The sequence below is a fragment of the Microcaecilia unicolor genome, chromosome 1 (assembly GCF_901765095.1).
Source record: "Microcaecilia unicolor chromosome 1, aMicUni1.1, whole genome shotgun sequence".
Classification (NCBI taxonomy): domain Eukaryota; kingdom Metazoa; phylum Chordata; class Amphibia; order Gymnophiona; family Siphonopidae; genus Microcaecilia; species Microcaecilia unicolor.
Window position 1 is genome coordinate 308,400,788 of NC_044031.1, and position 15,222 is coordinate 308,416,009.

General features: G+C 44.2%; 1 protein-coding gene across 2 annotated transcripts in view; it reads right to left on the reverse strand.

Moving 5' to 3' along the window:
- C1H22orf23 (chromosome 1 C22orf23 homolog) overlaps positions 1–15,222 on the reverse strand; it is a 137,922-nt gene that overhangs the window by 99,033 nt on the left and 23,667 nt on the right. For both annotated transcript variants that reach the window (XM_030208181.1, XM_030208172.1), the window contains exons 3-4: positions 6,094–6,156; positions 4,132–4,320 (exon numbers count right to left, since the gene is read on the reverse strand). In XM_030208181.1, coding sequence (XP_030064041.1) covers positions 4,132–4,320; positions 6,094–6,156 — 252 coding nt within the window. The remainder of the gene's footprint in view (positions 1–4,131; positions 4,321–6,093; positions 6,157–15,222) is intronic.

Below are 15,222 nucleotides of genomic sequence, written 5' to 3' on the forward strand. Positions count from 1 at the left end.
TCTCCAGCTGACTGGAGGTACTGCCGATGAGGGGACTACTTAAGAGCCACAGACTCCTTCATACTTTGCTTCGGCTTCTATGGTTATAGAGGTTTGGTGCTTGTGATTGAGCATTCTGCTGTCTACTTTGCTGTCTGCCCTGACTATTGGACCGGACCCGACTATTCTCTGTTTTGCTGCCTGCCCCAACTCCTGGATTGGACCTGACTATTCTCTGGTTTGCTGCCTGCCCTGACTCTTGGATTGGACCTGACTATTCTCAGCTTTGCTGCCTGCCACGGCCGGCGGCTGTGCGACCCCGCTCGTATCCAGAAGTCCTGGTGGCCACCTGCACCTGGGGGCTCAACTCTCGGGGAACGGTGGCCTCTCCCCAGGTGAAGCTAGGGGTTGTCCGGCTGCCTGACCAAGTACGGTGCTCCTCTTCAGTCCACCATGCTCTGTCAAGGCACAGGGGCTCACTACCGCAGTATCGCAGTAAACATAACAGTAACAGTAAGCTGAAGCCATGAGCTTGCCGGACAAGACCGAGCTGTCTGACTTGGCTCAAGTTTTACAGCAGCAACAGGCTCAGCTGAATCGATTGTCCAGTATTCTCCAGGACGTTTGCTCCCAGATGCCCGCTCTTCAGCAGCAGCATTCCGCCAGCGCTCCTGGCCCTAGGGCTGAGTCCCCTGCCCAGCGTCTGCGGCTCCTGGAACCACCCCGTTTTGATGGGAACCCCTCAGGATGTCGGGGGTTCTTAAACCAGTGTCAAATGTTATTTGAACTGCAACCTGGATCATTCCCATCTGACAGGGTAAAAATCACCTACATCATCTCATTGCTCTCAGGTCCTGCCCTAGCCTGGGCGTTTCCGTTGTGGGAACAATGGGACCTGGTACTCTCAGATTTGGGGGAATTCTTGCGGCAGTTCCAGATGGTGTTCAATGTTCCTGGTCGCCCCTCATCAGCCGCGAGTGAACTGCTACGTATCCAGCAGGGAACCGGGTCTGTCGGGGCCTATGCTGTTCGGTTCTGAACCCTCGCTGCCGAGCTCTGCTGGAACCAGGAGGCCTTAACGGCCATTTTTTGGCAGGGGCTGAACAGTGAAATCAAGGATGAACTAGCAGGAAGGGAGCTTCCCATAACCCTGGACATGCTCATTACCGTCTGCACCCGGATTGACGTCCGTTTCCAAGAGAGGGCCCAGGAGCAGGCCGCTCAACGACCCGACCAGAGATCCACGTTCCGACCTGTCCGTACTGGGGCCCCTAAAGCTTCCGGAGAGGCTTCAGGTAGGACGGAGGAGGAACCCATGGTAGTGGGACAGCACCGACTCTCTGAGGCGGAGAGAGCTCACCGCCGGAAGAATAACTTATGCATGTATTGCGGACAACCTTGACATTTTGCAGGAACCTGTCCGAACAAGTTGGGAAACGCCCCGGCCCGGGCCCCGTGAAGGGAGTGACTCTGGGTTGGTTGTCTTCCCTTCCTGATAACCTGCTGTCCGTTCCAGTTTTACTGCAGGGACAGGGGTTCAAGGTTCTTACCCTGGCCCTGGTGGACTCAGGGGCCGGGGGAAACTTTATCGATGCTGGTCTCCTGGACTGGTTAGGAGGGCCATCTGTGCCTTGTCAACCGGCCCTCCAGGCTACCTCCATTCAAGGGGACATGCTTCCCTGGTCTATTACATGAATCACCTCACCCCTACATATGCAAGTGGGGGCTCTGCATCAAGACGTGATCCAGTTCCTGGTGCTGTCCAGAGCCATCCACCCGGTAATCTTGGGACTACCCTGGCTTCGTCTTCACGCACCCTCCATTGATTGGTCCACAGGGGTGATTGGTCAATGGAGTCCTCACTGTTTTCGGGAATGCCTGCCGCAAATCCGGCCACCCATTACGGCTTTCACCGCTCTCCCTAGGATCCCACTGACTTTGTCTGTTAGCCTACCGGAGGAATATCAGGAGTTCCAGGATGTATTCAGTGCGCAGGAGGCTGATATCCTGCCGCCTCACCGGTCTTTTGATTGTCCCATAGACTTACTCCCAGGGACTAATCCACCTAGGGGACGGTTGTACACCCTTTCCCGGGAGGAATCTTGGGCCATGTGCATATATGTCCAGGAGAACTTAACCAAAGGATTCATTCGGCCATCCACCTCTCCTGCAGGGGCAGGATTCTTCTTTGTTACCAAGAAGGATGGGTCCCTACGGCCCTGTATCGATTACCGGGGATTGAACAAGATTACCATTAAGAATCGGTATCCACTTCCTTTAATTACAGAGCTGTTTGACCGGCTACTGGGGGCTCAAAGTTTCACAAAGTTGACTTGCGAGGCGCATACAACTTGGTACAGATTTGGGAGGGTGATGAGTGGAAAACAGCATTTAATACACATGAAGGACATTTTGAATACCTGGTGATGCCTTTCGGCCTCTGTAATGCCCCTGCGGTATTCCAGAACTTTGTCAAGTACATCTTCCAAGACCTGTTATACACCTCTGTCATTGTGTATCTTGATGACATCCTGATCTTTTCACCCTCCCTACAGCAACATCTCCTCTATGTCCGCACTGTCCTTCGGTGACTTCGGGAACACCGCCTGTTTGCCAAACTTGAAAAGTGCTCCTTTCACCAGGTGCTCCCTTTTTTGGGATACATCGTTTCAGCCACAGGGCTGCAAATGGATCCTGCCAAGCTGCAAGCCATTCGCGACTGGCCGGTGCCCCAGGGACTCCGAGCCTTGCAAAGATTCCTGGGGTTTGCCAACTATTACCGGCAGTTCATTCGGAATTATTCACTGGTTACAGCCCCTCTGACAGCCCTCACTAAAAAAGGAGCAGACATTAAGAACTGACCGCCTGAAGCTCTTTCTGCCTTCTCCAGGTTGAAGGACGCCTTCCTGTCTTTCCCCCGGTTCTCCGCAGTCCGGATCCGATGAAGCCTTTTCTGGTAGAGGTGGACGCCTCATCCCTGGGCGCTGGAGCAGTATTATCCCAAACCCTAACCTCAGGGAAAAGACATCCCTGCTTTTTCTTTTCTCACGAATTCTCTCCTGTGGAGCGTAACTACACGATCAGAGACCGTGAACTGCTGGCTCTTAAGTTAGCATTTCAGGAATGGCATTATTTGCTTGATAACAGATCAGAAGAACCTCTTCTACCTACAGAATGCTACCAGGTTAAATCCGCGTCAGGCCCGCTGGTCCCTGTTCTTCACCCGCTTCGACTTTCGCCTGGTATTCCGACCGGCAGAAAAGAACATACAGGCGGATGTATTATCCGGGGTTTTTGAGGCTCCCGAGGACCAGGAAAAACCGTACCCTCTACTTAACCCAGCCTGTATTCCCTCCATTCCGGGAGCTACCACGGCCTGCAAAGTGGCTGTTCCAATACGTCTGCATAAGAGGGTGCTGCGTTGGGGTCACTCATCTGAATTTGCGGGTCATTTCGGTTTCCAGAAGACGTTGCACCTGATTTCCCGTTACTACTGGTGGCCCCGGATGGTGCAGGATGTTCTCCAATATGTCACCACAGAATTATGAAAGGACAAAAAGAAACAGTGTCATATTATAAATCCAAAAATCTCCTAAATGAAATATATTTTGTCGCCTTTCAAAACAGTCCATATGGTCCCAGATGGCAGAGTAATAATAAAAACTAATTGAATGCGAAGATTTATACACAATGTTCCTACAAACTGGAAATGAGAGAGTGAGGAAGTTCCTAGACAGAGGATTAGAGTTCCTATCAGACAGTATTCAAGTCCTTGCATATGGCTACGTGCAATTCCGTAAATTGTTTGAAAAACAAATGTACATAACTTAAAAAGTGACTGGGCCTCAACAGGTAGCCAATGCAACCTTACTAATAGTGGGGATGCCCTTTCAAACTGTGGTACTTTATGAATCAAGCGGGCAGCGATATTCTGCACCATCTGAAGTTTAGACAACAATGATTTTTTACAGCCAATGTGTACAATATTACAATAGTTTAAATTAGTAAGTACCAAAGATTGTATCAGCAAACAATAAGCAGCTTTGTTCTGTCTCCATTTGCTGCTGGAATGACAATTTAATGCCTTGTACTGTTTTGGGTTAAACATCCGAGTAACCTTACTGCAGAAAGCACCTGTTTTGTATTACTTACTAGCTGGCCTTGCTTGAAATTTCTCTCTGGTGTAAGCATCACCTGCTCTGCAGATCTCTGCAGGCCTCAGACTTGGCCTGGATGATGGACTGAAAGTGAGACAAGATTTTGAGGGAGGAGGGGCAGATTGTGAAACCTCTGAGTCTTCGCTAGATGTTGGGTTACATCTGGTAGGCAGAACATCACCACCTGTAAAAGAAAATGGACATATATCTTCAAATTGGTAAAGATACTCGAGCAACCAAAACTATCATGATGATGCTATTCAAAGAGGCCCCTTTACTTGTCAATACCTTCACCTAGCACACTAATCTTATATATGTAACTGCCGTCTTAGACTCAGAATGAGGCTTGCAGACATACCAAGTCACGTGCATTTGGCCCCATTCTCCAGCTCAAATGCCAAAGCCCCCTCCTCCCACGTATTCAGGAAATTGGCCTCCCCCACAAAAAACTTCCCTCCCGAAAGCCTCCCACTACCTACCCCCGGACCTACCCGAATGATGTCCTTGTGGTCTAGGGTAGTAGGTCGAGCAGAAGCAACCAGTTGCTGCTTCTCATGCCAGTTCCACAGTTCTAGATGGTGACTGTGAACTCTCACGAGAGGTCATAGCTGCCATTTTGAGCCTTGAAGCTGGCACGGGCAGCAGCAACAGCGGATCACTACTGCCTGTTCTATCCTAGGCTACCAGGGCGTTTGGGTAGGTCTGGGCCAGGGTAGAGTCCTGGGAGCCCTTGAGGAGGAGAAGGAGGAGGGAATGGGATAAGATACCACTGCAGGGGGGCAAGGCGGGAGAGAGGTCCTGCACTGGGAAGGGCAAGGAGGGAGGGAGGTGCTGAATCAGAGTGGGCAAGGAGGGATAGAGGTACTGCATTTGGGGAGGGGGCAAGGAGGGAGAGAGGTGACACATCAGAGGGGGATAAGGAGGGAGAGAGGTGCTGGGCAGGAGGTCAGGTAGGTAAGAGAGAGATCCAATGAGGGGAGTAAGAAAGAGGATGCAGAGCGGGAAAGAGGTGCTGGATTTTGGGGGGGGGGGGGGGGAGGTGGGGACAAGGAAAGAGAAAAGTGCAAGGACCTGTGGGGAAAGAAGGAAGAGGGAGAGATGCTGGTCCTGCAAAAGGGAGACAGAACTGAAGCGGGGGAAGAGAGAGGAACACTTGCTGAATCCCTGGTGAGAGGTGAGGGGGGGGGGAGGCAGAGGGAGGGAAGAGAGAGGGAGAGATGCTGGCCAGGAGAGGGAGAGACAGAGATGCTGGTACATGGTGAGAATAGGGACACAGAACAGTTATGTTGGACAGGGCATGAATACGGACACAGAGATGGGAGATGCTCAACATGGCAAAAAGACAGGAGTGATGCTGGGTCAGACAGGTGGGAATGCAGAGAGAAGATGGCTGGTGGACATGGGGAGAAAAGAAATGCCAAATGGATGAGCAGACTCTGGCAAGACAGAAGAGAAAAAAGAAGAATGCAGAAACCTGAGACTAGGACCAATTCAATAAGAAAAATAAAATGACCAGACAACAAAGGTAGAAAAAAGAATTTTATTTTATATTTATTGATAGGAATAAGTCAATTTTCAGAATGTGCACCTGCTAGAACTCATTTTAGACATGGCTGGAGCCTGCAAGAAAAACCTCACTCACAGGGCTTCAATCTACAGCACTATGGTGGTAAATCTCCAGCTTTGGGATGGGTCACCCTTGGCGTCTTTGGGATTGGGCACATGTGTGGGTGAATGTGTAACTTAATGCATTGACAAACAGAACATAAAACTGGAGGGGGATTATTTTCTGGCAGGGATGGCAGAACACCTTTTTGGTTGCAGGATATAAACAAAGCAATCTCCAGCCTTGCTCTCAAGCTCTCAAATTGCTGATGCTACACTGGGCAAAATATCAGTTAGATCATGGCCCACCTCATTACACTGCCTATGATTACTAGTAACCAAAGGCACTTACGCAGAAGACAATCATTGATCTGTCGCTGTTGGAAACTGGTAAGTTTGGATTCTTGCATCATCACTGCAACACACAAAGAATAATGTAAAAAAAAACTGACTACGAAAAGTTCAATGCAAAACAGACCCCCCCCCCCCCCCAAAAAAAAACAAACAAAAAAAAAAACTTCAGCCAGTGAGGTATTTTGGACTACAGACCCTGAAAAACATATTGCCAAATCAGACAGCATTATCATCTTGAGCTACTACTGGAAAAGATGTGAAATAAATCCAAATAAATAAAGGCATGGCGCTCCCTGACTCTCCTGGAAAAATGTTTGGTGAAGCACGACTCAGCATTTTGAATGAGGAGTGGAAGAGTGGCCTAATGGTTAGTGCAGCAGCCTGACAACCAGGGCAACTGTGTTCAATTCCCACTGCAGCTCCTTGTGGCTCTGGGCAAGTCACATAACCCTCCATTGCCCCAGATACAAAATAAGTATCTTTATATAATATGCAACCATAGAGAAGGTGGTATATCAAATCCCATCCCCTTTTCCTTTCCTTTCCAGGATTTGGGTAACAATAGCAAAGAGGTCCCATAGAATAGGCAGGATTCAAATGGAAAGTTTTGTGTTCATGAGTCCTTGTGTGAATTAGAAGACTACATAGAAATATAAAAAAATGAGAGCAGATAAAGACCATATGGCCTATCCAATCTTCTTCCCACCTACACCAACTACTAAACTCTACAATCATGTCCTTTCCCTCAGAGATCCTCTACTTGACCCATACTTTCATGAATTCAGACACTGTAATCTCCATCACTTCCACTGGGAAGCTGATCCATGCATCCACCACCCTTTCCATGAAGAAATATTTCCTTAGATTACTTCTGAGCTACCTCCTTTAACTATCATCCTTTGCCCTTTCTTTCCAGAGTTTCCTTTTAATTGAAAGAGGTCCATCTCCTGTTAATATATAAGGGGGTAATTTTATAACTTTTATGGTGTGTAAAATCATTTTTATAAAATTACACCAGGGGTTACATACATAAAAGGTAAGCACAGTGACAAAACAGTAAGAACTTTTATACAATGCACATGTAGACATGTTCTGGAGTGGAGTACCAAAGTATAAACATTTTTCATAAAATACATGCATACTTTACATGCTAAAATTTACACATGTTCCCAATCTGGTTCTAATCTGCTTCAATGTAGCTGCAATTTCTGCCAGCTTACTGCTACTATTTTGTAAAAATAATATGAGACTAAGAGGCATATTTTCAAAGCAGTTAGACTTACAAAATTTCATGGTAACTTATGGAACTTTGTAAGTCTAAGTGCTTTGAAAATTAGGCTAGGTGTCTTTAGAAAACTGGCTCTTCAATGAACTGGTAAGGAGGTTATAATGTTTGGTTGCTTTGATAGGGTGATTAATTTTGTTACATTATTATTATTATTATATTTTAACTCTGTGGGGCTATGCATGGCTTACTGTTGTGAGAGAGAGGTTTAATTTTTATATTTGTTTTATACTGGAAATTGTAACCTACCTAGTTCTCTTATGGGTATTTTGTGGGATAGAAATGTTAAATTAAAAATAGGGACCTTCTCGACCTTCAGACCCATGCGACCTGTTATAAAAGTACCCTCTAAGAGGGCAATTCTACAACTGGGTGATACAATTTAGGCATCCAAATTACATGGGCTGTGAGCCTATTTACTAAGAACAATTACACGCATACGTTTCCTTATAGAATAGCTGGTGTAAGTCGACAGTTAAACGCAAAACAAATTTAGGCATATCCACTTACACCAGGTCGACAGCACCTGTTCTCTGGACTGACTACATCTTATTTAATATCCTTTTGAAGATGTGGTCTCCAGAACTGCCCACAGTACTTCAAACGAGATCTCCTCCTGGTCAGTCCTTCTATGCACCCAAGCATCCTTCCGGCTTTTACCATCGCCTTTTCTACCTGTTTGGCCACCTTAAGTTCATCAGATACATTCACCTCCAGGTCTCACGTTTTTTTCATGAACAGAGGTACCTGACCCTGCATTTTTTAGCATTTCTTTGGCTGGTTTAGGACAAGGTGGTTCTTATGAAGCCAGTCAATGATGGAGTCTAGAAAGTGGTAGAATGGAGTCAGTCAGGATTTCTGGGGTCAGCATAATATTAGGCAGTGATTGCAAGGTCTTAAGTAAGAGTTGCCTGAGGATAAGAAAAATACTGAAAAGGAGGGGATCATTTTTCCACATTTTTGCATTGGATCATATAGAGAAGCATGAATGTGAGCCTTTCCCACATGAGGGTAGCTGTAGAGTTCTGTGATATGTGCTGGCATAAATTGTGTAGTGGTGGCTCACAAGGTTTTGTGCCATTTTTTTCTATTTGAAGTTTGATTTTTATAAGTTTTTGTTTCAGGTTAGGTGATTGGTGGAAGGTTAGAACTGGAGAGATAGGAAATATTTCTTCTAGTAATCCATTCTCCAGAAATAGGGGATGAAGGACTTTTATAATTTTCCTTAGGTTTTCTATTTCTGGATTGCATGGTACTACAAGTGGTACATGTTCCTTGGTTTTCCTATTCTTGTATTGTAGTAGGTTTTCCTCAGGTGTTTTGAGTGAGGATGCAATTGTTTTGGACATATTTTTGGGATGATAGCCCTTCTGTTTAAAGGATTCTCTTCTAGCTTTAAGGTGTTTTATTCCTATCTTGTGGGTCAAAGCAAATGCAGTGGTATATTGTGGCTTGGCTGTATATAATGAATTTTTTTAAGTACTGAGGATGGAAACTGGCTCTATGAAGATAGTTTCCTCTGTCAGTTGGTTTCCTGTATACTGATGTTTGTAAGTGACTATTGCAGATTGAGGCTGTAGTATATAAAAAGTTGATACTTTCCATGTAGTCCATTTTGAGTCTGACTGTGGGATTGGTGCATTGAAGGAATTGTGGAAATGTTTAAGGTTCTCTCCTCTTTCAGTCCAAATTATGAAGAGGAATATTCGAGACAGAGCAACCTAAAGATAGAAGTAGAAATGATAAGTCCTAAGGAAAAACAGAAAAAAGTTCCCCAGTATCTTCTCAATCTTTTGTGTTTTTCTGTTTTGTCTGTGAAAATAATAGCTTTTTATTAAGATTTTAATCACCCAGTACAGACTATATTTTACTATATACAGCCAAAACCAAGACAGGACTGAATCTCTTTTGGGTGAGCAAGAGAAGAGAGAGAATGAAGACAGAAAAGACACTGTGTTCACATAAAGCATTCACAAGAGTAGTACCTTGAAGCAAGTCTTTCTCTGTCTCTCATGACCCACAAAAGGTAAGGTAAGGCAAGCAATTTCTCCTTTCAGAAATGTAGCCCTTTAATATGTGCTCTCCAGACAGGTACTTGAAGGATCTGCTATGTGTGGTTCTCTATGCCAGCTACCTATTCTGGGGTGCCATGCCAGAATTGTGGAGTCCAGCCAACCTTTAAACCTCCAATATCACCCTACCCCAAAGCACAAGATGACACTTCTGTGGATTTATGAGCTGAAACAAAGTCACAAACAGACAGATGGATGGATACAAGGTATCCAAAAAGAGCTCTTTACTAGATTCTCAAAGAACACCTAAAAGCTCAAGTTATGAATAGTTATTAATTAAACAAAAGACTAGGACAGAAGAATAAGGCAAACAAAAGCCTAACAAATATACATTATAACAGGATGCTTAGGCAGGGAAGGCATATAGGCATACATGTTGCACCTATGTAATAACAGCAACATATGCCCCCTTTGTGTCTTTATAAAATTGCCTCCCCAAAAGCTCCCACACAAAGCTGCACCTGCTCTGACACAGGAGTAACTTTGTGCGTGTATGTGCCAGGAGGAATCATTCTATATACTCAAGACACTAATAAAATAACTCAAAGGATAACATATGGCTCCTGAGTATGTCTGTCATTTCTACCTGCTATATAGCTGATCTGTATCTGATCAGCTATGCTGCAGAGGCAGGGTGCTCCAAACCCTTCTTGATATAACCTAATTTCATTGAACCAGCACTCCGTGTATCTTGTCCAGTGCTCAAATGAGATTCATAATGCACAGTTATTTATTTATTCTCAGATTTATATCCTGCTTTAATGTCAAAGTGGGTTACAGTAAAACATTCATAAAATCATTAAATCAAAATAACAGGACAATATAATACAATAACTATCATTCAAAAAAATATAAAACAATACTGCAGTTTCTTGCTTTGCATTTATTGGACACTAGTAAAAAAGCCCCGTTTCTGATGCAAATGAAACGGGGGCTAGCAAGGTTTTCTTCAGAGTGTGCATGTGGGAGTGTGTGTCCCTGCCCTCTCTCCCTCCCCCCTCCCAGTCCAGTCCTTCAGTGTTAAGTTTCCTGCTGTTCTGTGTTTTTGTTACAGAGAGAGTGAGGGCATCTCTCTCCCCTCCCCCCTCTGAGTCCTTCACTGTGTGAGATTTCGTGCTGTGCTGTTTTCCTTCACTCATGGGGAAACCGGATATCTCTGGCGCTTCACACTTCCGGCTGGAGGCTTCATAGAACGTTGGTCTTGCCTTTTATATATATAGATTTTTATTTGTAAACTGCTCTGATTTGCCGCAACATGGGCGGTATAACAAGCTCAATATACGATAAACCACGTGAGTAGATGAAATCAAATTAATTTTCCATAAAAGGTTTTACAAAATAATAAGTCTTCAAAAGTTTCTTAAACTATTGCTTACTGGAACAAAGTCTTAAATAACAAGGCAGATGGTTCCATAAATTTACTCCCTCAATAAATTTCAATTGTGTGTATCAGAATAATAACATGCAGCAACACATAATTGTTTTGCTACTTCAGATCATAATGCTAGATGGTAAAATTATGATTTATCTGCAGATAATTTTCTTTCCTTTACTCGCAGTAGATGAATCCAAGAACTGATGGGTTGTGTCCATCTACCAGCAGGTAGAGATAGAGATTACAAAGCTGAAGGCAGTGATACCAGATGGCCAGCTCCTCCTTCACTCAATACATGTCTCATCACAAAGTAGAACCAAACAAGAAAACTGTGACCTTCCTCACCAACCAATCAGAACAGAAACTTATCTTCTGGACATTTAAAAAGCATGTCCTACAAACAACATTTACTCTGTTGTTCCTCTCCTTTCTTTCTTTTCCCTTAATCAGGAGAAACATACGGAAAAACCAACCACTGCGGCTGACAAAGGGAGGGATCTTGGATTAATCTGCTGCAAGTAAAGGAAAGAAAATTATCTGCAAGTAAGGTATAACTTTACCTTCCTTAGCCTGCGCAGCAGATGAATCCAAAACTGATTGGATGTACCATAGCAATCCCTAAACAGGGTGGGGAGCCAGCACCCCCCTAGATGCAACCACTGCTCCAGAGGAAACTCCAGACTGGGTAACCTGGGATTGTGTTACCCAGTTGTGAGAATTAATGGCCTGCTTGTCCTCGGAGAAAAAGAATTACAATAATCTAATCTTGACATTATCAGGATCTGCATGATTGTTCAAAGATCACAGGGCAAAATCATACCTTTAATGACACGAAGCTGAAAAAAAGATGTAGAAATTACACAACCCACTTGGTTTTGCATGACCTATTCCAAATCCAGCATCACTCCTAGACTATGAAGGTATGATTTAACTTTCAAATCTATACCTTGATATTTCAACAAAGACAGCAGAGAAGAATCAATATGCCTGCCAATGTACATGATTTCTATTTTTGCAAAATTTAATGACAAATCGTGGTGTTTCATCCACTCAGTGATCATTTCAAAATACGTAGTCAGGACTCCCAGTAAATTATGGGAATCATCTATGATGGGAAAAAAACTGAATATCATCAGCGTACATTCTAAACGATAACCCCAATTTCCGAAACATCTCACTCAAAGATGTCATATATACATTACAGAGTAAAGCTGATAAGGCTGATCCCTGAGGGACACCACGGTTTATCAAATAACTTCCTGAAACATGTTCAGCAACTTTTACTAGAAATTATCTATTTTGCAAATAGGGCTCAAACCAGTGCAACACTTTATCTTAAAACATTTATTGAGTTTTAAAACAATCAAATAGACTCCTCAAAAGAGGAACCAAAACCAGAACAAGAAGGCATAACAACTCCCACTAGTGGTACAAATTACTTAATCCTCCCATCCCATGCCACCCCCAAGCTTTCACCCTCCCAAATCTCTAGCCCTGGTATGTAAAGACAAAACAGATAAATCCATTATCCAAGGAGACCTGGAGGAGCATAATTGAATGGGGTGCCCAAATTTTCCTGAGAGCGTCCTTACAGGACATCCCCGCGAAGGGGCGAGGAAACCCGTATTATCGAAACAAGATGGGCGTCCATCTTTCGTTTCGATAATATGGTCAGGGATGCCCAAATCTCAACATTTAGGCCGACCTTAGAGATGGTCGACATAAATGTTGAGATGGTCGACCTAAGAGATGGTCGTCCCCGGTTTTCGGCCATAATGGAAACCAAGGACGCCCATCTCAAAAACGACCAAATCCAACTCATTTGGTCGTGGGAGGAGCCAGCATTCATAGTGCACTGGTCCCCCTGACATGCCAGGACACCAACTGGGCACCCTAGGGGGCACTGCAGTGGACTAACTGATGCACTAACTGAACGGAAAAAGCCCTTCCCTTACCGATCCCTTAGCGATTCGGAAAGGAATGGGCATGCATGAAGGATATCGCATGCAAATGGGCTGCTCACTGTTAGCTCATTTGCACACGATTTCCTTCCTAAGGAGGGGAAGTCAGTGCAGAGCAGCCAAGCATTATGCGTGGCTGCTCTGCGCATGCCAAAGATGGCTTCATACATGCAGACAAGCTGCGTGTATAATAGCCGTTGACAACCTTAAATAAATTGCTATCTACAACCTTAGAAAAATACAAGTCCAGGTGAAAAATACAAGTCCAGGTGAAAACGTTCAAATGCTCGTCAGGGACGTCTTTTTTTTTTTTTTTCTTTTCAGAGTATGGGTGATGGACGTCCTTCACTATGCCTCCGTCCCTGCAACGGCAGTTGAGGACGTCCTTCGCTATGCCTCCATCCCTGCAAGGGCAGTTGAGGACGTCCAAAATGTGGATGTTTCTGTGAGAAGGACGTCCATGCCTGCTATGCCTCCGACACCCCCTTTATTTATTGGGATTTTGGATCACAAGTAGCAGCACTGGGATTTGAACCGGATTGCAAGACCAGTGCTGTAACCACTAGGCCACTCCTCCATTCCTCTCCACTCCCTTGAAATTTGGCCATCCCTGTGGGGGGGGGGGGGGGGCAGTTCAGGATGTCCAAAATGTTTGAAAGAAGGACGTCCACGCCTTCGCTATGCCTCCGCTGACACACACATACTTCCCCTCCCAGGGACCTGCTGCGATGGACCTGAGTATGACATTTCAGGTTGGCAAAAACAGTTTTTAAAGTTGTTTTTTTCAGGGTAGAAGGGGGTTAGTCACCACTGGGAGAGTCAGGGGAGGTCATCCCCGATTCCCTCCGGTGGTCATCTGGTCAATTCAAGCACATTTTTGAGGCTTGGTCATAAGAAAAAATGGACCAAGTAAAGTCAACCAAGTGCTCGAGAACGCTCATCTGTTAGACATGCCCCCAGTCCCGCCTTCGCTACACCTCCGACAAGCCCCCGGGAACTTTGGTCGTCCCCGCAACGGGAAGTAGTTGGGGACGCCCAAAATCGGCTTTCGATTATGACGATTTGGGCGACCCTGAGAGAAGGACGCCCATCTCCCGATTTGTGTCGAAAGATGCGCACCCTTCTCTTTCGAAAATAAGCCTGCTGAACTTCAAACACCACCTCACACCAAAAAATGTAAGAAACAAAACATACCTCAACAGAGACTTAGGGCCCTGTTTACTAAGCCGCACTCTAGGTGCGCTAAAAATTAGCATGCGCTAACAATAGAGACACCCATTATATTATGGGTGTCTCTAGCGTTAGCACACGCTAAAATGTTTGTGCGTCTACAGCGCAGCTTAGTAAACAGGGCCCTTAATGCTAGAACACCCAGAAATCTGACTTATAAACTGAAAACAGGATGCACAACTGAGAGCTAATACCAAAGTGTTCAGGATCAAACTTCAACTAATGCAGCACTTTATCATGTATTTCCAGCTCACACAATTTTTTAACAGTATATTATGAATCACCATATCGAATGTCAATGTACAAACATTATGATCCATCCCGAGTCGCATTTCTTCTATCAAAGACAATAATAAACCATATTGAAAATCATTCAGTATATGCCTACTATCAACAAAGCCCTGGAACTGTTTTAGGACTTCTTTCTCTCTTACTTTTGCCAAAAAAGACAGCACAGAAATTGGCTTATAAATTTCCTGGTTGCTTTAAATCTCCAGTACCTTTCTTTAATAATAATTTCACAGTAGCAAATGTCAAGGTATCAATCATATTCCCTTCAGATAAAGACTTATTTACTATTTTACCCAATGAAAGAGTAACCACCTCTAACACTGATAAATAATTATGAAGAACAAGATCATGATAATAGAGGGTAGGAGCAAGATATTTTACAGTATCAGTAATCTCAGAATCATTTACAATTGAGAATTCTCCCCAGGAATCCATTGGAACAGACAAACTATTCTCATCCTCTATGGATCTTTGTTGGATCCCTTCACCGTGTAATTTGTTATGGAGCCAGTCATGATAAATTTGAGGTGATAAATTCTCAATATCTACATCATCAGCTTCACCATTTACCAAAAAATTCACTATATGCAACAATTCCTTTGGCCTATTTAAGGCATTCCTTATCTTTTCTTGATAATATGTATTTCTCATTTGTTGGCAAAGAGCTTTAAACTCAACTAACTTCAATATATAAGATGCATGATCATCAACATCGTGAGTCTTTCTGCACATTTGTTCTGCTTTTCTAACTCCACTACATACCATCTATCTTTGAAGAACAAACATCAAAGCAGACCTGGAGTCTAATATAAAGCTCTACTAGAAAACCCAACATGGTCTACGTTTCGCCCCATAAAGGGCTGCTTCAGGGGTATAAAATAAAAATAATATAAAAACATATAATATTAAAATG